The following is a 24,601-nucleotide window of genomic DNA, read 5'->3' as shown; positions in this document are numbered from 1 at the left end:
GCTATTCACAAAAATTTATTATTTGCTCATGAAGAAAAAACAACCAAAACCCACAACCTGATATTATTTTCCAGACAGCAGGAAAAGGTTATAAAGGTCAGGAAGTCCTTTCAGTTAGTGCAACCTTCCCCTCCAGTATGAGTAACAAAAGAGTCTCCAAGGAAAGCCACTCCTTTTCTGGCTTACTCTTTATTGTGAGCATTAAAGAAAGCAAAGCTTTATCCAGCTGAGGGTAAGGTTTATGCAAGGAAACTACTGGTGGAAACACAATAAACAAGAGAGGTGTTCAATCTTACTATATTACTGATAGTAAGAAATAAAATGCATTGCTTTGAAAGCGCACATACATATCACACATGCTGATAGTACTGCACTTGGTTGAATATCCACGTTCTATCCAGCTCTTTGTCCTTGTTTGCAGCCAAGAATAGTCAGAAGGAATAGGACTGTCATTACGGGTACCTAAATGGACTTGAAATATGTAAGCAAAGTTGTCATGGTCCAGCTATGCTAGAGAGAATGCTTAGCTCTGTAAGGAAAGAGACTGGGTGACTTCTTTTATTCAGGAATAGTCTTTGAAGATTATCCAGTGGTATCTCCAAGGGAATTGCATGCAGAATGTCTTCAGTGCTGTAAAGATGTGCTTTCCCTAATGGTTGCCTTTGAGAAAGTTTTGCTAAGGCAGGTCTCTGTGCAATCATCAGTATGGAAGCCAGCCTTGGCATGAACATAAATGCATGTGACAAATGGAACTGAGTTACCTGTGCTTACAAGTGTAGCTCATTACAATAATAATAATGACAATGTAAAATGGTGATTTTTTGTGAAGTGGTTCTGTGTATAAGAAGCTGCAAGCATAGATGTATTCTCATTTTTGTGGCTATACTATTAATGCACATTGTTTTGATGTTTGAGTGCATGAGGCTCAACAAAACATTCAGTTCTGTGCAGACTGTTTGCTCAGCTGAGTAGCACATGGTGGAAAGAAGCTGCTTTATTAAAAGAGAAGGATCATACCTCTTACTCTGTAAAGCTTAGTCTGTATGTTTTGCTAATCTAAATCTACTCAGTGCAAGCATATGTTTGTGTAGCTTTAAGAAAAACATATTGTCAATGTTAGACATGGTAATCCATCACTATAATAACTACTTTGGCAATCACACACTTCAGCAGTACTTTTTAATTCTGATGGAAATATGAAGTACAACTTCCAGTGGTAAGGCTGGTGCCTAAGCAAGAGCTCTGTTGTGAGCAGCCGTGGCAAGTGCATCTCGGTCTAACCAAGAGCCTCAGGCCTTGATTCAGAGCTGACCAGATGCACTGTCTCATCAGCTGTGATGGATTTCACAGCAGAGCTTACATTTGGCAGAGCAAGGTTCAAAGTATGTCCTGACCAAGAGCTGAAACATTTTGACATATCCTCCAGCAATAAGCAAAATAAAGCGTAACATATCTTATTTACTCTGCGTGTCACAGGGCCCTATGCTGACAAGGGTGACAGTCTCCCCCCGGCACCTGAGCAGCCCAACCTCGCACTCGGTCATGGTCCGACGGGCAGCAGAGCCGCTCACTTCCGCGCAGACCTGGGCACCTCCCTCCTCACACAGCCCATCTTCATCACAAACACAGGTGTTGGATGGCACTAAGCAAAAGCACAGAGGAAAAACACTCAGGGTAGCAAGCAAGTCACTAAAATAAAAACAAAAAACCCTGACTAAAACATTTCTAGGAAATCCATAAGACTGAAAGCAATTTTTTGGAGGGTGGCCAGCTTTCACAAGAAAGACATGGACCTGTTGGAGCAGGATCAGAGGAAACCACAAAAATTATCAGAGGGCTGGAGCACCTCTCCTACACAGACTGGCTGGTTGCCATTGTTCAGCCTGGAGAAGAGAGGGCTTTGGGGAGACCTTATAGCACCTTCCAGTACCTAAAGGGGGCTTATAAGAAAGATAGGGATAGACATTTTAATAGGGACTGCAATTCTAGGGCAAGGGATAATGGTTTTAATCTAAAGGAGACCACATTCAGACTAGATATGAAGAAGAATTTCTTTAGGATGAAGGTGGTAAAACACAGGATCAAATTGGCCAGAGAGATGGTTAAGGCCCATCCCTGGAAACATTCAAGACCATGTTGGACAGGGCTCTAAGCAGTCTGGTCTAGTTGAAGAGATCCTGGGTGATTGGATTGCAAAGGGGTTGGACTAGAGGATCTACACAGGTCCCTTCCAACCCAAAGTTTCTTGTCATTCTTTTCTTAACCTACTTCCCTAGTTCTTTCAGTAACATTAGCTGATACTCAGGCTCAGTGAAAAAACCAAATGTGGAAACAAATTGTTCACTGCTGGGGCTTCCTCTGCTTGGAGAGGCTGACCATGCTTCTGGGAAAAATTTACTCAAGGCATCTCAGATGCTGTACTCAAAGCTTTCTCTGATGTTACTTCTTGAACTGGTCCATGTATCTACTACTCTAGAGCTCAGATAACTTGTAAGATGAGAGATCTGTCTTTGGACACTAATAAACTGATCATGCAAACCCTTACCACTGGTATCTATATTTTCATACAGACAGTTTCATGAAGATCAAAGGATCTACTCCTATAAATAAATGTGTGTAGTTGTATCAGTGACATTTAGCATTTAGGTAAGAAGATTCCACCCGATATTTATTTTTCATAGCTGAGTCTTTTTTTTTTTTTTTTTTTTGCCTGTGTTTGTCTTTGCTGAAGCTCCAGACAGTTTTGGCTTTGTTGTTGTTATTATTTTTGTCCGTTCAACCCTGATAGACAAAACAGATTAACTCTTATCTAGTAATCCTTTTTCTTTTCAAATTATGACAATAATCATGCCTCTAGCTGGGGCATTTATTAGTTCATATTTCCATTCCTGGCAACACTTCATTAAATGCAATGTAGCGTAGGACACTCAGGGAAAATAAATCACGGATCTGAAAAATTTCCACTGCAGACTGATTACAAAAACCAGGAAGTATTTCCTCTGAGGGAAGAGACCTCACCTTTAATCATTTTACAAGAAATTGGGGATAGACAGTGAGCAAACTATACAAACCTACAACAGTAACTGGCTTTCCCAGCTAGCATGCAATAAGATTTTTGATTCCTAACCACAAGATCCTGCTGGGGAGACTGCTTGGCAAATTTCAGGAGAGGATTAGTTACTCCCATGGGGAGTAAGGATTCCAGCAATTACTGTTTTAAGGAATCTGAGCAGGTAGATACAGTGAAAAAGAGTATGGCAGATGTTTCACCCAGAGGAGAACGTGGACCAAAAGGATGATTCACTTAACAGGGACTAGGAATAAACTTTTCCTGTACATAGTACATTTTGTTACAATATCCTTCAGGGTTCTCTTTCTGTGCTGGAAGACTCCTGCCCTGTTTGGATACCAAATAGTTGGCTAATAGTTTGAGCCACCTTAGCAGTGCCTGGTGCTTCTGGGAGGGACTGCAGATGGTGTACCAGGACAGACCAACTTCCCAACTACTAATGGGTAAATGAGAATAAAGATTTCCTTTCAGTCATATGAACAATTTTGCTTACAGTTCTGAAGAATCTCTTACCATTGCATTTTTCCCATGAACGGCATGATCCACAGGGTATTTCAGCTGCCTGGGGTACTTTGCAGTTTTCTACATTAGTCAGAGAGTATTTTCTGCCCATGCACTCCAGGGCATGCATCTTGCAAACAGTTAAAGGTGTGTTTCTCTTGGTTCTTTGATCTGTAGCACAAGTGTCCAGGGAAGGACTGAAAACAAAAGCAGGAATTGCACTGTTTAAATGTGCTTTATCTTGGTAACTCATAAAAAGAGCTGAGGGACTGGAAAACCTTCAGAGTCTAGTTACAACTTCTTTGTTCACGTAAGTACCTCCTAAGAGTGCAGCAAAGAACTCAAGACAGACATACAGACAGTCCAGACCTCCTCCTTTCCCACAGCCTGCTGTACCTCAGCAGAGTCAAGATCTGTCCCATCTGAAGGACAGGGATATTACCATCTTTTAGCCATTGACCTCAGCAGCAGTAAGAGAAAGAGTTTAGTTAAAAATATTTCAGATCTCAATTATTCTTTAATTTATGACACATGCATGAACATAAGTACACATACAGAAAACATTTCTTATATGACATATACAAACATGCACATACAATATTTTATAAATATTTCTTAATTTTAATATACTTTAAGATTTTTATTCCTCTGTCTTTTAAAATGCTCAGCTTTTGCTACATAATACATTGTAATCGACCACAAGAAACCAAAGATATTTCTGGAAATACACATACATCTCCACAGAAATGTTAAGAAAAAAAATTACTCAGAAAAATTGCTTACTTCTTGAAATGTGGGTAGAGCTTTAACACCCACATAAATGAGCTTTTAAAACTGGTAATAACAATTCTTGGGTAACCTTAAATGGTGTTTGCTTTGGGGACAGTTCCAGGAAGCTGCCACCATTTGTGTTTCATGCTCCAAGTGTAGGAGGAGAGTAAAAAACCCTTCCATTACTTCAATTCCAGGAAGTTGTCATTATTTGTGTTTCATGTTCCAAGTGTAGGAAGGGAGGAAAAAAACCCCTTTCCATTACTCCTAAGTTTTAATCTTGAACTCCTAGCTTCTCCACTTGTTCTCAATGCAATCAGCAGTATTTGTGTGAAATGAACAAAAGAGTGGCTACCCAGAGCAGAGCATGCCTGTGCTCTCCTGGATGCACTTTACAGCCACGGCTAAGGGACTTCACAGGGTACCAGAGAGCAGAGATGGGCTCCCAGGGGATGGAGAACTTTGAAATTCAGACCCAATGCCTATTTTTCAGCACAGCTCCTCATTTTAAGCTCACAAACAATTCCATTGAAACTTTTGGTATCTAACAGGCCAGTTCTGAACACCAAGCTCAGCTAAACAAGTGCTTGGTGGGGAGAATAGACTGATGAGGTACAGGTAAATGGCCCTAATGAGGAACAGGCAAATGGCCCTAATAATCTTCATGAGGCTTACTGAAGGGAAGGGGAGTGAATGCCTGTAGGAGGAGGGAAGAGAAACGTTTAGTAAGAATGCCAGAATGCAAAACTTGCTGACTTAATGGTCAGGCATTAAGGTAACTTTTCTTTTTTTTTTTTTTTCCCCTGTGCATTAGGAAGTGGATTTTGATCTATAAATAAGGCACTAAGGAAAAGAGCCTTCTCCAAGCTTTGGGAATGGTTCTTAAGAAGATGACTTTGAAGGCTTGTAGAAGAGCTGGCTTTACAAAAATTTTAAAATACCTGTAGCACAGTGCATCTTTAAGATACTTCAAATATAGCATGGGGTTCATTAGCTGAGCCTGAAAAGTTTGGTGCATCTGCCTGTGACCAAGTATTTTTATGAACTGTATTATAGCTTCTACTTAGGTTAGCATGCTCAACCACAGGCTGAGGTCCCTTAACTGCTGTGCTGGGTCAAAATGACAGCTACTAAATCCTCAGTAAAGTTTGTTGCATGAATTTTCCTTAATCTTTTGTTAATATAAAGAATGAGGTTAACACTTTTGTTCTGAGGCACAAGAGAACAGACGAAGGGATATATAGCAGCAGGCACCTGATAAAGGAAACAGGTGCACTTGTATGCATTGTACTGTTTGGTCATCTGGCTGCACAGTCTCTAAGATAGTGGAGCCCTGATTTTTATGTGAAAGTTATCTTTACAGACAGAATTATAAATAAAACTCCCTGTTTATAAATCATCTTAAAGAACAAAGTGTGTTCCAGGGGAAGCAATTGTATTTAATCTGTAATTAAAATTTTCATTATATTTTAAATTTTTCAGATATCTTCTTTACTTGCCTAAATGATAAATCTCAATATTTGAGTCTTAAGATCAAAATCAGATCTTAAGAGAAGACAGCTTAATTTACCTAAAAATATTAAGAACAGACCTCTGCACTAATCTGTCTGCTTTGTACCTCTTCAGAAACACCCACAGGATGAAAGGGAGCTGATTTAACCAGCTGCTAAAGTTTGAACCCAGGAGTTCAGGGACCATGTTGCCAAACTCTCACTTAGAGTTCAATGCCTCATACTGTCTTGAGAGTGATTTACATATGTGCTACAGCTGGGTCAGCAGAAGAAAGACAGTGGCAATCAACATATTAAGATGCATAAGAAAAAGAATGGAGAATCTTCACTCATAAGAGAAATTAATAATTTGCACTCATTGCTGAGAAAAGATATTTCCCAAGGCTGGGAATATTACATCATTGCAATAAAAATTTTTAGAGGCAAGGAATATTCCTTGAGTAAAGTGAATGTGAGAAATTCAATACTTTTTACCTGAAAAAAATAAGGTTAAGGATAAGAACAATATTTTACTAAAGCACATATTGTGAGAAAATAAATAATATCTGTTAAGTCCATAAATACCTTCGCTACCTTTCACCTGCAATAAGACAATAAGAGGTAGGAAACTTTTGGTGAAAAATTTATCATGCTGGGAATGATTTTAACTTCCTGGAATTACATTTGACATGAGAAATTTTAATGTAACACAGTCCAAGAACTCTCAGGAGAGACATGGATGTTTTGCAAACAAATTTGAAGAAAAAAAAATGAGGGGATAGTACTTAAAAATTATCAAATCTCATGTTTCACTGTGGAGATAGCTCCGAGATATGGGCGGCTGAGGTTCCATCTGTATTAACACACCATGCTCTGGACCCTTCCATATGTTAGGGACAATTTTCAGAGTAGCTGGTGTCCCTCTTTGCCCCAGAAGATGGGGACTACATCAGAACTGGAATGGTCTCTCATCCTGGTCACTCCTGAGCTGTGCCTGGGAATTATACAGGAACTGACCCTTGTCAAAGGTCTACCAAGAACTGCTATAGCAATTTAGCTGCTCTATTACCTAGGGATCATTCCCTTGCTCTCACTGATGAGGACAGATGTAGCCTAAGGCACTCTACCACGAAGGACAAATTACCAGCCTGTTCTAGGGTTCCTGGGCTGTTATGGGCAGTCTCTGTAGCTAGTCTCTTGGAAATGAAGGAGATGTCTGAAAGTACGGTGTTCCTGAATTACCACATAAACTCTTCTTGCTCCAAACACTCTTCAGAGAAGAGGCTACTGCTGAAAGTCACTGCCAAAACACAGCAAGTTAATTCTGATCTCTGAGGAAAGATTGGACCAAGATCTGCTTACATGCTTTACTCCTACGGCCTTATAACAGACTGGAAGATTAGTCTGCTTTGACAGCTGATTATTTATCTCCCTATCATTAGATGCATTATTTCAAGACAGTGAAATGATGGCATGAAGTAACAAAAATTACTATTATCTATATTCTTGCCATTTTAACATAATTATAAAAAATAGAAACAGGCAAATAGTAGATTAATTACAAATGAAGCTTCAAAGCATAGCTAAATGTAATTCATTTACCCGCCAAGGTTACAGTGACTCTGCCCAAGGCCTTCCCTAGCTCTGGCTCCCCTGTGCTCTGTGTAACTGACCTCAACACATACTTAAACCAGAAAAGGAGTTGCTGATCCTTTTAAATAACTGTTGAGAGAAAAGAGCAGGACCAGATTACTTGAAGCATTTAGGTTTTAAGCATAGGAATAGCATTAGATTGCAGAGTTATTGCAAACCTGGCAATTACCTTTGCACACAGGACAATGGCCTCTGACCCTAGCGAACTACCCAGTGGATCTGCATCTGAACTAAGCTCACCAATTTTAATTTTGAGATGTTCAGAGTGTTAATCTTGTCTTAAAATCAGAGCCATCATGCAGAGCACTCTTGGTCTATGTGCCTGATGGGAAGTACCCATGCTCTGCTGAAAGTTCTACCTTGAAATCACTTGAAACATCTTCACAGTTTCTTCCTCCTACTACACATGGGTAAGACATATTTGGTCTGTTGTCATGAAGCTTCCAAAATACTCAACTCAGTCACATAAATCTGGCCAGATTTCATATTTAGAGCCTGCACCCACTTTATAGGAGTGATTTGATAGGAGACGTCATCCAGTCTATGCAAACCATCCCAGATGTTGGAATGCTAAACTCAACTGCACATCTGTTCATCAGAGCCATTTGGTCTCAGGTGTCTTCTTCTTATTCCTCCATTTTTGTTCTCTCCCTTTTGTGTCTCTCAAAGAACTGAGAGACTTACTAATTTCCTTACATTATTTCTTCTGCATTGCTTATTGCAGAATATAGGCTTAGATTAAACAGGAAACAGCAAACACTAATCTGCAAGTTATGAAGTCAGGAAAAGTCACATGACTGGTCTGTGAAAACTGCTGTGTAAATGTGAGATGAAATTAGATTACTGCGCCTTTCATAACCTCCTAGTCTCTCAGCAGTGAAAAGAAATATGCTTTATTCCACTAGCTTATTGCTTTGATGGCTTTTATCCCAAGGGCCTCTGTTCTAACTTTTCCTCAATCCTCTAAATCTTGAAAATAGAATTTTATTTTTTTTCATCTGCTTCACAGATCAAGCAAAATTATGCCTTAACTTTCTGTCATCCAACCAAATTCCAGCACTGCTAAAACCCACTTACAGTTCTGACAAGGCAGGTAAGTGATGAAGAGGACATTGATTGAGGTATAAAGCAAACCAAGCATGTCTCTTCCTCATGTAAGTGATTTTCTCCTCTGTCATAGACTGAAAACTTAACAAATGTAATTGGTCTTGAATAAATGAGAATCTTATTGCCAAATTGAGCCTGGACTTACCCACACTCATAGGGCATTTTGCACACACATTGTGACTGATATACTTTCTCCCATGGCTGACATTTAGGCTCTGTCACTTCTGTTTTCACAGTGGGCACTGAAGTAGAAGAACACACAGATATTAAGGGTCAGAAAAACAAGATCTGCTGTGAAATTATCGGTTGAGTTAGGCACTCAATTATTATAATCATGACATAAAGTCACATCCTACATGGTGATTTAAAGTATCTACTACAGGGAGGTAATCAACAGTATTAAAAAGATATGATACACTTTGCAGAGTTACTGTTCAGTAATTTATCTGTGGGTCACCAGCCAGATGGAAAGAGAGAGGTACTATGTTAAAACTTAAACATTCATCTCATTTCTGCAGCAGTTATTTGTTTCTGCTAAATTTAGCACTGCTGAATCATAGCTGGGAACAGTTTTGTCATTGGGTTTCAGAATTATTGACTTCACTGTTGTCACTAGAAAAGCTAAGGATCCAAAACCCCATGTGAACCCAAATACCTTTATACACTGATGGCAATGAAAATTACAAGTTCCATCATCAGTCCTCAGTTTGTACCAACTTTTAAAATAAAAATATTAGTAATTATTAGGGAATTTTCACGATCACAGGTGTACTATATTTTAAGTAGAGAGTTGTACTCCAAATTCTGCTAACATTTCTTTGTAGGTTTCTGAAGCGTGTTAACAACAAGACTTTGCTAAATCCATATAGACACAATTTCCAAGGAGGTTTTACCCTGATTTTTTTTCAGATTGCGTGTCTGCTAACATGAAAATTTAGTACTACAGATTGCCTTTCCTAAAAAAATACCTCCCTTACAGGTTGACTTGCTAAGCAAAACAGACAAATTACCAGAGAAGAAGAAAAAAAAAAAAGAAAAAGTAAGAATTTCAGTGCATTATAATACAGACAGCAAGCATAACCCTGTCTTCCTGCAGAGAGGAAATTTTCACCAAAAATGACTGCATTTTCTTTATCCCCTGGGTAGCTGGTTGCATAGTGACTAAGCATTCCCATCCAAACAGATGTATGTCACTGTGTGAATGCTTATCTTAATAATTTTTACCCTTTTTATCTCATACTTCTTGAGTTTTTAACTGCTATTAATCTAATTGTTCTTCTTTATTTTTTTAGCTTTTATATAATATAATGCTTCCATACAGCCAAACACAAGCTATTTTTCTTTCTGATGGAAGCATTTGAAACTTTCCAATTATTGCTGGAATTTGAGAACATGATGTTAGCAAAAAACCAAAAACCAAATGAAAATCAGTCACTGAGGCTAAGCCTAAGGAACTGGTAACAGCAGTTCAGCACTGCTGCTCTGACACTTTAGCAGCAGCAAGTCATTTATGTACAGCTATGCTATTCCTTCAGAAATCACTACACTTCCTGTTGATGTGTTTATGACAGCAGATGACTTACACCAGGAATCCCACAGGACTGCTGCCTTTTGAAGTCTAAGCCTGACTGTCACCTTCCTCTTTCTGCAGTTGAGGCAACGTCAGCAGCATTGGCTGATAAGGAGAGGACAGAAAAAAATGTACATGTGCCTAGTCTCCTGCAGCAGTGCCTGTTGTCCCCAGTCAGGGGTCTCCCCAGGTGAATATCTGTGATCTCAGGTGAAGATGTGGCACGCTTAAAGCACAAGCTGCTTGGGTGCCTCGGTGTCACTGATCAGCATCACAGCAGTGCTCAAGAGAAATTCTTGTCTGTCTTCCACAGCTGGAAAAGATGACTTAGAGCTGCTTGAAGCTATAGCCTATTTCCCTTTCTGCCACTGCCTGCCCATATCAAACTAGAGAATAAACTTAAAGCAGCATTTTCCCATTGCTTCCAGTTCCTGGATATTTATTTCGTATCAGCTGTCTGACTGCCAGATCAACAAAAGCAGCCCTGTCTTCCTCTTTCACAAGAGGCTCTGGTGCACTGAACAGCTTCCAGATAGAAAAACTCTAAGGTGTAGTTCATATGGTGGAAGTGTTATACAATGTGTGAAAAATGAAACGTATTTGGGTGGCAAAATAGACAGCATAAATCCCAGGCAATCTCTTAAAATAGTTAGTGACAACACTCGATAGCAAGAGGGGAGTGGGAAGCAAAAAGCCTTAACGAAACTTCAATGAAATGCCTTCAGGCATCTTGTTTGAATAGACCACAGAAAACACACCCCCATGTTTTCTGTGCTTCTTGCTGGTAATGTAAGTATGGCTTCTCTATCACTATCTCAGCAATAGCTCTGTATATATCTAAACTACATAAAGCTTAGCTGGAAAGAAACTCCTGAATTGTACTTGAGGACTGCAGTGGCTTACCTGGTCTCTTGCACTGGATAGTCTTCACATCAGGAGACCACTTGAGGCTGGGCTCACACAAAATGGAGTGTGCCCCTTCCAAGTGCATGCCGTGTGGACAAGACAGAGTTATTCTCTCACCAATCTCGTACACAGGTTTCCATGGCTCTCCTTGCAAACCCCCCTCCAGCTCAGGCAGGAGACAAGCAGTTTCTGTGGATGGAGGCATTTGAGACAGCCACAGTAATTCCGTGGATTGTATAAAGCAGTCATGTATTTTATTTTCACAAAAATTCCTTTAAAAATTGAATGGTGAGGCTAGCTGACTTTCCTGTAGAAACCTATCAGTCAGGATATTAACTCATCACACCAGTCAAACATGAAAAAATAGGGACACATGGACAATGTATTCTACTGCCTGCAGGTGCAGCCCTAGCTGTATGAGGGCTTCCCTTTCCTTAGGACCCATGTTTCTGTTGACAGTTCCCACTAGGCAACAGCTTCCTAGTAGAGGGATATCACACATATGGGACCCTGGAAGAACATGTCCTGGTACACAGAGGGATGGCCTTAAAACTAGATTTTATGTGTGTGTTTCTAATCCAGCATTACAATATCTAGATTCACACAAGTCAATTTAGACCTGATTACATCTAGGGAATTGGGAAATACAGGTGTGTCTTTTCCCCCCATTGTAGCTGGAAAGCAGATGCTCTGAGATGTTCCACTGGAATTCAGAAATGGAGCTGTAGTTCAAAACAAGAATCAGTTAGACATACCCTGGCAATATCTCTCTCCAACTTGCCACTGTAAATTACTGCGACACTTAGCAACAGGATCACCAACAAGAGAATATCCATGTTTGCATGCATAAACAATGTTTTTGCCAACTGGGTATGAGTTTTCAGCATTCTGAAAGAAAATGAACAGTGATATTTTGGATTTAAAATACAAGAACTACCGGCAGCACTCTTTGATTCTGGAATGCAGAAGCTGAGGACAGTGAGAAGTAGTATTGTTACTCTACAACAGAGTGATGACAGAGTCTGGAATACTTGGTACAATCCTGGTTATCAAGTCTCTAAATGTGATCAAAAGGGATGTGGAACAGTGCTCTCCTGATGGTGTGTAAACAAACTGCAAATATGACTGTTATCAAACATTAGCGGGGCAGGATAAGATCTTGAACAGTCTTGGCCTAGGGGGAGATCAGTGGAAACTACGTGGTTTTGCCAATTTTTAGGATGGAATGTTATCAGCTTTCTAAATGTTAACAGGGACTTGAAGACACAGGTTTTTTTCTCATTTTATATTACACTGTCTTCTAAGGAGAGATCTTACGAAAAGTTGAGACTACTCCATGAATTGCAGGGACTTACCTTTAGTTTGTGAACCAAAAATATCAATGTAGGAGACAACTATTGATTGCAAAAAAAAAAAATCACTAGCAAAAGGAGGAGGGCAAGATTTTGGATCTTGCTGTAAGCTGCAGTTGTGCAGAGGCAACTAATGAATTTTAAACTAATCCTTTTATCTATTTATTGAGCAGAGAGACTTATGACAGCCTGATAACAAGAAGAAGGCATAATCCATTCCTCCAAGAGTGGAATTAGTCCCGTTGTCAAATAGGCCTAAGCTATGGTGAGCCAAGTACCTTGCCAGGTCTTAATTTCATTTTTCATCACCAGAAAAAGCAGAATAGTGAGTTACAGAAGGAAGATTCCTAAAATCTGTTTAGGAATTCATTATAGACTTCCTAAATGACTGAGCATTTTTCTCTTTAGTTTGTTGTGATTTTATATGTAATCCACATGGCTCAGTAAATTTTTAATACATATATGGAATAAAGGACAAGTGGATGACTTTTCTGTGTAGTTACTATGGTCCAGAAAGGCAAAGGTCTTGCTCTGGTTTTGAGGGTGGAGTTTTTTTGTTTTTATCTAACTTTTAGTTTGAATAGTTTTGGATACTGTCATGTAAACTTCAGACAGTGAAAAATGCTGCAAGAGTGACTATTCATTAGGTCAGATACTAAGCTTGCCAAGAGAAATACAAATTTGCAAGTGAACATCTATATTAACTGTAGATAAGGCTTGCAGGCTGGGATAGAACAGATAACAGAGCAATAGAAATAACTCACTTGAACAAATCCATTTTCTAAGAGAGGAGGAGGTGAACAAAATTCTGTAGGATGTATGGATAAATCAAAACAGTGTGGTTCAATCAAGCTACGAAACAAACAAAAGTACAGTTTAGTTTTAATTTAGTTTTCTTTCCTTTCAAAGTGCTACACTCTTCAGTGAAGCCCATTTTCAAGACTCTTATGCCTACATTTACATCATGATTATATTGAAATCAGACATTTCTAGGCTGTCCAAGAGAGTGGTAAATAGAATGCTGTCAAGTTTACTGGCTCTTACCCCATTTTCTAGCCTTATCTTCTATGACATTTACAGCTTCTGAATTTAATTTTCTTTCAATTTAAATATTAAAGCTCAGTAAGTGATCTTCTTGAATTCCATAGTTTATGCACCACTCTGAAACAAATTTTAAAATCTTTCAGCAGTTGTCTCCAAGTATTTTTTACTACTTACCGAAGATGCTGCAACTCTTCATCTTCGCATGCTTTGCTTTCATGCTGCTCTCCCAGGCAAGCCTTCCCACCACCACGTGGGGAGGGATTGTTGCAGGTTCTACTCCTTGATTTCCTTCCCCCTGAACAAGGACTCCAGGAAGACCAGCAGCTCCAGTGTCCATCAACAACACCTGTGCAACATTTGGGAATATTTGGTTTAATGTGATAACTACCCTCTTTAAACCATTCTCTCTTTAAATCATTCTCTCTGAGAGATTTTAATGGCACAGGCTGCTCAAAGGTAGTGATGGCTCCAACTGAGCCCTTACAGAAAATTACAGATTGTAATAATCTAATCTGCCATCTTTACCCAGCTTTGACATAGGTATAATTCCACAGACACTATGTATTACCAGCATTTGAGAGAATATAAAACCAGCTACCAGCTACTACCAAGTGTAAAATAAAAAAGAAATATTTTTTTAAGTCATTGATAGTTAGTTCAGGATATGTACTTACTTATAGGTGGTTGCATTGAGCAGTTAGTATTGTCTACTGTATTTAACACTAATAATAAAACCAGCTCACAAAGACTCAGGCTTGGCATGACCCTCCCCATGCTGTTTGTTTGCTGTGATGTCTCAGCCCAGCAGCCACTGCATGGGTGTGCAGTGGGACAGAGAGACTCTGGAAGCAGGAGAGCACATTTTGCCACTTCTAAATTCTCACAGGTTTAAAGGGTGCTGACCTGGCTGATCTTGCACGAGAGTTCCCAGCTCACAAGCCACTCCAAAGGTGTAAGGCTTGCAGTAACACACACACTGTGTTCCTTCCACGGCTGCCTCACCACCATTCTGGCAAGGCTGACATTTGCAGGGATCATTTTCAGCCATATATTCTTCAATGGCTTGTTTTAGGTAGTGCTTTTTGACTGAGGAGCAGGGCACTTCCTTTACCAGCTCATATAATGGAGTTAGCTACATGCAGTAGGAAAACATGCATATTAAATAGTTATTACTGTAATATAAGAGTTTATAAGCACATTTCATTATGCAAAATAATTTGTGACATATGCTTCTGCACATGGAAGTTAGCACATTAGGTGCTCTAATTTGCTAATTAGCTAAAATCTTATGTTAGTATTTAATACTAGCCTTTTTACGAAAAGCCAGTCCTGCTTAAAAGCATCCTTTAAAGCTACTGGTACATCAGTCATGTTTAAACATATTTGAGCTATGAGAATGCAGATGATATAAAAGTACAACACAGACCATCAAAGAACTTGAATTCTTGAATTCTCACCCAGACATTCCCAGCATAAAAAAATAAAGACATTTAGAGAGCCCACTATGGCATTTCATTGAACAGTGATCAAAGGTAACAGAAACTGAAACTATTTTGCCTTTTGATTACTTTATGATATTACATGCTTTTACATTTAGCCAAAATCTTCTCAACAGAAATATTTGGGGATTATACCATTCTTGAGTGGGCGGTTTCCAAAAAGGTCATAGACAATGTAGCAGGGAATAGGGCCACCATGCCCAGCTCTGAAGTGTCTGACTTGGAGAATCTCCAGTTATGCTAAACTTCTGGATTCAAAGTCAAGGAGGAGTAGTAAAAGGGATATGCAGAAGTTGGCAAGTGAAGTGGAAGCCACACAGACAAAGCCCATATGTATTTTGGGAAAGGGGCTATCTCAAACTGGGTCTTTCTCCAATGCTAACATGACCCTCTATTCTGGTATTGAACTGCCAATAGACTTAAATTTGTGTTGCACCTGATCATATTAGCTTCACAGCATTTTCTTCCTGAGCACTTTCCTTTTTTACAAAAGTGATCTGAAAACAAAACAAATGTAGATCATGGCACCAGCTGTAGCTTACTAATTTCTCCCCTTGAGGTGATCCCATCTGCTCACCTCTGCTTCAGGAAAATAATCTTACCTTTTTTTTAATTACTGTGGGATAGTCTGTCACTGATGCAGCCCACAAGGTGTACATCCGACTGTTCCCAGCAGGATTATCCAGGTCTAGATAACTAAGGCCAGCAACAGCACCTGGGCTTCCTCCTTCTATGTAAGGGTCTCCTTTAATTCTATTGCCACTGCTTCCTGCAGATTCAGGATGGGAAATACATAAAATGTAGGCATTGCTATGTTTACAAATGGGAATAGAAACAATATGTACAGAAACTCTGCTAGCAAGTAGTGAAAGGGCTCACTGGTGCAGTTCAACCACCTGTGCCTGGATCAAGAGCTCCTACACTGATCAGATATAGGTGGTGTCTGTTTTTCCAGGTGTCTTGGCAGCTCTAACTTAGGATGTTCAGAAAAATGCTATTTTCTGGGAAAGCATTAGCAATAATTGACAAGTGCCAGAGAGCTTTTTAAACCAGACACTTGATGTCTAGGTTTAGCGTATTAGGACAGAATTTATCAGTTATCAACACCTGTTCCTCATTTTGACAGCTATTTAGGATGAGATGAGAGATGGACACATGACAACTGTGTGAGTCACCACTGAACATTCACCTGAAGAAGTCAGTAGCAGTTCATCCAGTTTGGTGCATTCCTTCTTCTTCTTTTTCACAATGAGTGCATTCCAGCCTGATGAGGTACACTTGTAAAAGTCTGTTATGCTGACACCTGCAGATAATCCATCCATTAACAATACTCTACACAGAAAGTGTATTGGATTAATTTCCGAGTTTTCCACCGGCTGGAGAGGTCATGATCTCTCTTTATAAGAGATCACAAAGCTTATCATCCGTAAGCTTTAGCAGTGTGTGGATCTTCCCACTAACACAAATGCTAGCTGGTTACCTCCTTGTTTACTACACTTAAACTAGGAGGTTACTAACTAGCATTTGTGTGCTGCAGGAAGATCCACACATTGCTAAAGCTTATGGATGAATGCTGAGAGGTGTGAGGTGTATCTGGGAAGAGATTACAGTATCATTTATTTTCTCACCTCAGCTCCAACTGATTTTCATTATAGGTGCCATTCTGGTGTTTGCTCTGTAATTTTTTCTGCTGTACACAGTTTTACCCAACCTTGATCTTCATATAACCTTTAAACTTTAACCTTGTTTGAGAGTTATATTCAAGTTCAGCCTGAGGAGGTCCTAAACTGACTATAATTTTTTTATATATATGCCCAGAGCACTGCAGGTCACAAACATGGATCTAGAACTAAATGTTGTGGCTTGAGCACATCTTTTAGTCTTCTTTCTTTTGACCATGAAGAGAATGTAGTAACTTGTAGAAGTCTGTTACTTGATTTTAGACATTAGCTGGAAAAACATACATATAATTTTTTATTCTTGATTACTGATTACAAACACTCTAGTACTCTACCTTCTGCTTTCATTTTGTCAGTATCTATATAAAAAATAACTTTGTAGTGTCCTCCTAGAGACCCAGAGTGTAAGAAGTGTGTCCCAAAATGTTCAATAAGTCTTCGGTAGACGCTGTACTCGTAGACAACTGGAAGGTTGAACAGTTCCTTCCAGAAAGACTCCGCAAGGGTGAGAAAGTCTGGGCGGTTGTTAATAAACTGAGCAACTTCCACGGTGTTCTCAACAACCATCAGCTGCTTACTCTGGGGGAAGGAAAAGCCATCAGTCATGCTCCATGTGACTATCAGAGTGGCTTCTAATAGCCAGATGGCACACACATTCTATTGGCAACTAACCAACAGCTTTATAGAGCTGTTAGATATATCTAAGCAACACAGTAAATACAAAAAGAACACCCTGAAGTAATGAAATATGGTTAGGTCTTTATTTATAATTGCTGCAACATCTTTTTCCTCCTGTGTACTTGAAAACTAGGATAAGGACAAGTGAGATCTCACTCTTCAAAAATAATGATGGCTTCCAGAATCAGAAGCCTGGCAGAATAAGGTTAACAAACTTTATCTGAAAGCAAACCACAGGCAGTACAGTTGTTCTTTGCACTCTGTTTTGACTAGGTAAGGCTTTTGTTGTAAGGGTCTCTAGCAATTTGGCGGATGCTGCTTAATTATAAAATCCAATATGCCTGTACAATACTGTCCACTTTAGACTCTCAAAGCTGCTTTTGAACTTGGTTGCGATGAGTCACAAAATATGTCATTGCTATTGTCAGCTTGGGGACCATAAGATGCATACATTTGTTACTTGATTTTATTTTCTCTAAGATAGAGATTGTACTTCATAACTGAAAATTACTCTCAAATTATTTATCTAATGCTCCTTTTAAAATAGTTAAAGGCATAAGCACTGTGACCTTCTGGCTGTTAAAGACACCAGATTTTGCTCTTAATGGAATTCTACTAATGGAAAATGCATTATAAAATAAGTTAATTTTAACCACAAATTATTTAAATCTTTTTGCTCCACTATACTGACCAAGATGTCACAGAAAAAAGGGGACAATAAACCACTTGAAAAAAAGAAAAAAATAAATCAATTATAAGAAGAAGCCAATGATTTCTTCCTTAAATAGGGAGAAAAACACATAGTAGATAAATAAATTACTACTAAATAGGTAATACATAGGAAGTAGAAAGAACAGCCAGCTCCTCTGGATTGATAAGCAAATCAGTGATCTCTTTCTAGAGGTTTTATGGGATATTTACTGTCATGCACTTTCTGACAAAAATATCTTTATAAAAAAAGTATTTTCATCTCTCTACAAAAACACATGAATAAAATAATGAATATACATATGCAAAATACTAAGCTACAGGGACAAGTTATACATACCTTTTGCAGATTTTTATTCTCTGTCTGCTTGTATTTGTTTGAATTTTCATACCGCTCTACGTGTTTCATATAAGACCAGGTACTGTTGAAAAACTCGTAACTAAAATCATTTTGAACTTTAACCTAGAAGGTAAAAGATAGACATCTGTATAAAGAACTTCATGTAGGATTTAAATACTGTAATGTATAGAGTAGAGCAAGGCCTTTCCGATGCAAAATAGGCTGATGTGTTTTTCAGGCTGAATCCATTCTAGATTTCATAAAAACTACTGCACACTATTGGAAAAGCATGGAAATGCATGAATTCTGTATCTATCTATCTATCTATCTATCTCAAGTATTTACGCTATGCAGTATGAATTGTTTGGCCTGCTGATACACGTGAGACAAACCAAATCATTGAGACTAACTTCAAACAAAACATTTCTGGAAGATCTACACAAAGCATGCCAAATCCCTACATTTCACCTTCTAAAAACATTTCTTAGGGTGATTCAGGTCACTGCTTATGCTAAGGAGATTAGCTTTACATTCAGTCTAACTGTGAGAGATTTAGAAAACACATCTAAAAAATTAATAATTTTTTCCTTTTATTTTAACAAGATACACACCAATTTATATTTCAAAATAATAAGCAACTGCAGAGAGGCTACAGGTGTCAGTGAGCTGTGTTTAGGGAAGCGTAGCTGCCAAAGGCTCCTGCAAGCTTTGCATCATTCTCCCAGTTTTAATCCTGACTGTAAATACAAAGCTATTCTTAATGGAAACATACCTGAAAATTATAAGCAAGAACACTTTCACTCAGCCTGTAGTATTCTCTCCTATCACCGCTAAAGACCTTTCTGCATTGCCCTCCAAAGCTTTTTGTATGAATGACTTTTCCTTTAGTCTCACCAGTAATAATATCAAAGCTACAAGAAGAAAAAAAATGTCATTAAGACAGAGACAAAAATTACAGTGCCATTATAACCCAGTGCTGTACCTGCAAATCATGATCACAGGCGGATTTAACCACAGGGCTATCACCTGATAGACTTTTATACATGCAGAACTACAGTATGCATAGCACGTTACAGCGTTGAAAGGGAAATGTTGGTCTTGATTTGTCAACAATTTAAAAATTAACACGTCATTATCTCTATAGATTAAGACATTATATCTATCTCAACTCATTTTAAGTTTTATTGCTTGTATACAATTACTGCAACACAGGAACAACAGGGAATTCATTCCAAAATTGGGGGGGGGTTATTATATTTGAGGTGTAGCATAACAAGTGATAAATCAACACCAAAGAAACTTAAAACAATTATTTTGCCAGGTTGCAGTTCAGATGTAGAAACAGAAATCCATTTGAATCTAGAGTGCTAAATTCAACAGCAATGAACAAAAAGAATAAACACTGCTGTCTCATTTTTTCCATGCTGAAGATCATGTGTTACTAGTGGAAATTTGATTTAATATCTAGTAGCTGTCTTTCAATGGCAGTGCTTCAGGTCAAAGGACCTGTACATCCTGCACTGAACCGCTGGCATGGTGGAAACAGTGGTACTGAACATTTTTACATATTAAATATTTTACCATAAGCCCAGAAAACCTATCTGTACACCCAGAGCTTGCAAATACATCAAAATGTAAATGCATTTGGTACCAGTACTACTGAGCCTGGCACAGAGCATTACCCTGCTCCTGTAAGTTCTGAATTCAGAGGTGTTTTGTCAATATCACATACAGTCTTCCTCTCTTCACATCGATCTTCATCTGCACCATCATCCTCACAGTCCTGATCACCATTGCACACTAGGGATCTGCTAATGCACTGACCTAAATCAGGACAAACATACATGGAGAAAGAAGTGTTTGTTGGTTTAAAAATAGATCACCTAAAATCAAAGCAGAAGTCCTATTAATTTACTACATTAATAAGCATATTCACTCCCATGATGAACAGACTGTGCCCATGAGGACTTGGGAAGCATTAAATGTAGACATAAAGAAATAGTGCATAGCACACTCAAGACAGCCATAGCCATTCAAGGCTTATGATATATCAGTGAAACAGTTCACTTCTAGATCTGCTTCCTAAGCTTTCACCCTTTGACCCAAATCCCTTTGGTGATTAACTGTGTTTGTCTCCCTAGTAGCACCAAAACATGTTTATCACGGTCCTCTGTGATAAATATCTACCTACGAGATAATGTGCTCCTCTGTGAAGGTAATGGGAGACGCTTGGATACATTTTATGGAGCATTAGTTTCCATGATACAGGTCATTTCATATTTGGAAATAGCCTAGAACAGCTGCAAGACATCAGTGTAAGTTTGCATTTCTTAACTACTTCTTTATAATGAAATAATCTGTTCTCTAGGGCAAGCAAGTAAGGCAGAATGAGTTAGAGAGGGTACTGGGCTACAGCATATTATCTTCAATGCTCTGCAATACTCCAGATTAAATTAAAAGCATACATAGTCGAGGCTGGAAACAAAGGAAACATTCACCTAAGTCAAATTCATCTGTAGATCAAGAACAAATACATTGCCCATTTACTGAAATTGAAAGATAACAAGGTTATTTTCTTAACTTCATGAGTAGAAAATATTGAAAATGGTTGTGGATGGTACCTGAGAAACATCTGAACCGATCACCACAGCCATCCTCTGTTGGGCATCCCCTTGTGGGGGTGCATGGTCTTGTTTCAAAGGTATGCCCAGAGCAGGGGTTTCCTCCATACTGGCCATACACTGCCACTGTCCGTCTCCTAATCTGAATGCAAATCAAAGGATATCTTAGGAAATACAAATGCAAAGACAGAATAGTTTGCTACTGTGAAGACAGTGCTACTAGTCTAGACATTCACTATTTTTTCTGGGAAGAGCCAACCTGGTATTACGACCATATGGTAGCAAACTCTCAAGTTAATAGAAAGACAACACTTTTGTCTCTAATGTCTTTAGCGTGATGCATGAGCTTGGCTTGGTTTTTCAAAAATCTAATATGCAACTGAAGTCAAGAGAAAGCTGCTAAGAAATTTAAGTGGGTTTTTTTTAACATTTTTAATAGGAGTAACCATGCGTGATATGAATTTTCAAGGTAAACAACGTCATTAAGGAAGATGATAAAATCTTACATCCAGTGGGCTAATTTTTGTTTTTAAAAAAAGTAAGTACTGTCTCATTGCACATCTTTAATTTTGACTAATCCCTCCTTAACTGGTGAAACATCAAAGTAAATGAGAAGGAAAATCAAATGCAAGAGTCTTGCACATCTATAGAGTTGCAGTGTAAAAATCATCAACTTATTTTCATTGAAGGTAACACTTTGCAACCAAGTTTTCTTCCTTTGACATGACGCCACTAATGAAAAATCAGTGGAATTGGTACAAACCAGCATCAGTGGAGGAATATCTATGTTTACCAGACAGCTCAGCTGAGCTTTTTGAAACTATCACCAAAATAAAAAGAGCACAAATTATTTTACAACATGAACATCATAGCTTTGAAAAGAAACATTGGGACAGACCTGAGGATTTTTCTTCTTAGTTCTTTGCTTTTTGGCCTTCTTGTTCTGCTGAAGATTTTGTCTGAGAATCTGATTTGGGGGTTTAATGTTAGAGTGGCTTCCTAATTACTAGAGGGGAAAGTATACGCTAATGAGGTTATGAATACAGAAAAGATGTGTCCATCTATACCTGTTTTTGAGTACAGCCATTGCACTCGGACCAAGGGCCAAAAGAATTCCAGCGGCAATGGATTGGAGAAGGGCTGCTCCAGTATTGGTTTTTGCATTAAACAAACAAACAAACAAAAACCAAACAAAACACAACAAAATAAAAACAACAATAAAAAACCCCACCCACTCCAAAAAAACCAAAACAAACAAAAATAAAGAGAGAGGAAAATCATCAGGGATTTCCATCCATAAGCATGAGTACAAAATTTACTAAAAGGCAAAGCAAACCTTCAATAATAATTAGGGGTATGACCAGGTTTACTATAAAACCACTAGGATTTGCTTTTCATGTGTAAGAATTAATTCAGTCCCAGCTTGGTCTTTCTGACCATTGGAAATAAGAAACTGGGCACATTCACCTAGCCTAAAGATCAGCAACAAAACAAACTGCCAATTTCCATGGGAGGTTTTGCGTGTGCAAGCTGTCCCTGGGACTGAGGCTGGCGTGGGGTAAGCTGTGCTGTGCCTCACACCATCACTGTGTTCCCTCTTCCCCATGGATGGCTGACTCCTCTGGGTAGAAATTAAAGGACACCATAATGCCTCACTGTTGCTGTCACTGCTGTCAGAGCTGACACCAAACAGTGTGTATTTCTCCCAGGAAATATACCTGATCACCCCTTGAAACTCTGCCTCACATCATGCACCACAATTACACATGCTTAACTTTCAGCACGTATTTTATGAAACAAATAGTCACCTGGAAAAAATGGGAAAGAAGCCTGAAATTTCCAGCAACAGAAAAATCCTCAGCACCTGAAAAGAAAAAATGAAGTAAAAGCAAATTTACTTTGCTTTTCTACTTTTTCCTTCCTTTTTTAGGTCATGCAGTTGTTCAAGACTTCTGCAATTTATACACTAGTCAGCTTAAGAAATAAAAGGAAAATGTCACATAGATTTCTCAGCTTTGTTGTGCAAGCTTGATTTTAAATTTTCTTCTTTCTTGCAATGCTGTCCAATTACTTTTTTCAGCTAACTATTTCTCCATATAAATTAATATTTCATTGCACTTTCCATATTCATTTCATCAGTACAGATTAAGTAAGCAATTTTCTTACCTTCATGTTTGATAAAATACTCAGATATACAGCAATTACCAGGGAAAATGCACTTCTAGCATTTTCAATTTGGAAGCCAAAGGAGTCAGTCAGTCTGTCTTTTGCCGTTCATCTCTTCTCATTCTGCCTTGTTATTCTGCTTTTCTTTCCCTAAAAGGGTTGAACGTTGCCAAGGAATTTTAACCTTAACCCATCTAGTTCTCTCCAGGGACTCAGCCAGCTTTGGGAGCTGCTCAGTATTTTTAAGACATATAAATCATGGCTTGGATATATTAACTGGGGCTGTCAGAAAATTATGAGCACTTACTGAAAGAAGAATCTTCTTTGCTTTTTCTTCTCATAGTTTCTTTCCTCTGAACAAGACCTCTGAGAGATCCCAGGTCTCATGTACTACACCACTGCTGAATTCAAGGCTGCAGCAGGAAGAACTGCTCTAGGATAAACCTGATGTTGCTAAGGTTTCATTTTAAGCACAAATATTCATCTTCCACTTCCAAAGTGATGTTGATTTTTGTGTATCAGATTTCACTGTGAAAATCAGCTTATGGATCTGAATGCAGGTTTTGATCAATACTGGTCTGGTTCTTCATGTTTTTTGTGGATATACTCATAAAAAATAAGAACACTTAATTTCCCTTCCTTATCCTGCCATGTCCTCTTATTTTAATTTTGATTTTTTTCCCACTTTTCAGAGCACATCCACTTCAGTAACAGCATGAAAATGCCAATGAAAATGCTGGGGAAATTTACCTTAATTTATCCTAGTGGACCCCAGATAAAGCCCTCATGGAAAAGTAGCACCCCTATGTGAAAATACCTCATATACTAGATCTCAGCTACTGCACCAATTTTGAACTGCTTACACAGTCCTCAGAAAACCAAATGCTTCATATCATAGCATAACAATATGGTGAGTTCTAAGCCCTACTCTGTTTTCCTTAAGAACACACCTAGAGCTTGGGTCACACTACTCCATTCATGTGAGAGATGCCTATGTTCACACTTCAGAGCCAATACTGATGAGCAGAGCCTGTCTTTCGGACTTTTCAAGTTTAGCAACTACGAATCTCTTTGATAATGTAATTCACAGACTTTCGACACTTCTGTACGTTTTATTGCTTTTTGTCAAAATCTTCATGCTCCTATTTAGTTTATGACCAATTTGTGCAACACTGACAGTGATCATTTGCCTACAAATGAAATTATTAAGACTGAGCTAAGACCTTTAATAGCTGACCCACAATACAGGAACTGCAAAGAATATTTTATCAATCCAGACATATGTCTTAATGTTACAGTCAGCTGTTTTAATGGCTTAGATAGCAATTTTACTTTCTGTAAGTATATCATTAGCTATAATAACATTCAAGACCAAGATATACTGTAATTTGGTCCCAAACAAAACATGCAAATAAATATAACAAAGGACAAGTACAGCTAGGAAAG

At 38.5% G+C, this 24,601-nt stretch overlaps 1 protein-coding gene across 1 annotated transcript; it reads right to left on the bottom strand.

The window, feature by feature from the left end:
• Positions 1-170: 170 nt before the first annotated feature.
• Positions 171-23,358, bottom strand: C7 (complement C7). The gene is made up of 18 exons (XM_064403840.1): positions 23,156-23,358; positions 22,798-22,853; positions 22,057-22,129; positions 20,990-21,131; positions 20,051-20,192; positions 19,141-19,279; positions 18,369-18,491; positions 16,978-17,221; positions 16,153-16,266; positions 15,566-15,732; positions 14,368-14,596; positions 13,639-13,810; positions 13,185-13,272; positions 11,824-11,956; positions 11,066-11,257; positions 8,738-8,834; positions 3,584-3,768; positions 171-1,642 (listed from the first exon to the last, which is right to left on the bottom strand). The coding sequence occupies exons 1-18, from the start codon at positions 23,159-23,161 to the stop codon at positions 1,455-1,457; spliced, it is 2,490 nt and encodes an 829-aa protein (XP_064259910.1). The 5' UTR covers positions 23,162-23,358; the 3' UTR covers positions 171-1,454.
• Between the last annotated feature and the right edge of the window lie 1,243 nt (positions 23,359-24,601).

Source organism: Passer domesticus, chromosome Z, assembly GCF_036417665.1.
Source record: "Passer domesticus isolate bPasDom1 chromosome Z, bPasDom1.hap1, whole genome shotgun sequence".
NCBI lineage: Eukaryota > Metazoa > Chordata > Aves > Passeriformes > Passeridae > Passer > Passer domesticus.
Note: the sequence above shows the minus strand (reverse complement) of the source record. Positions and strands in the feature narration are given on the sequence as shown.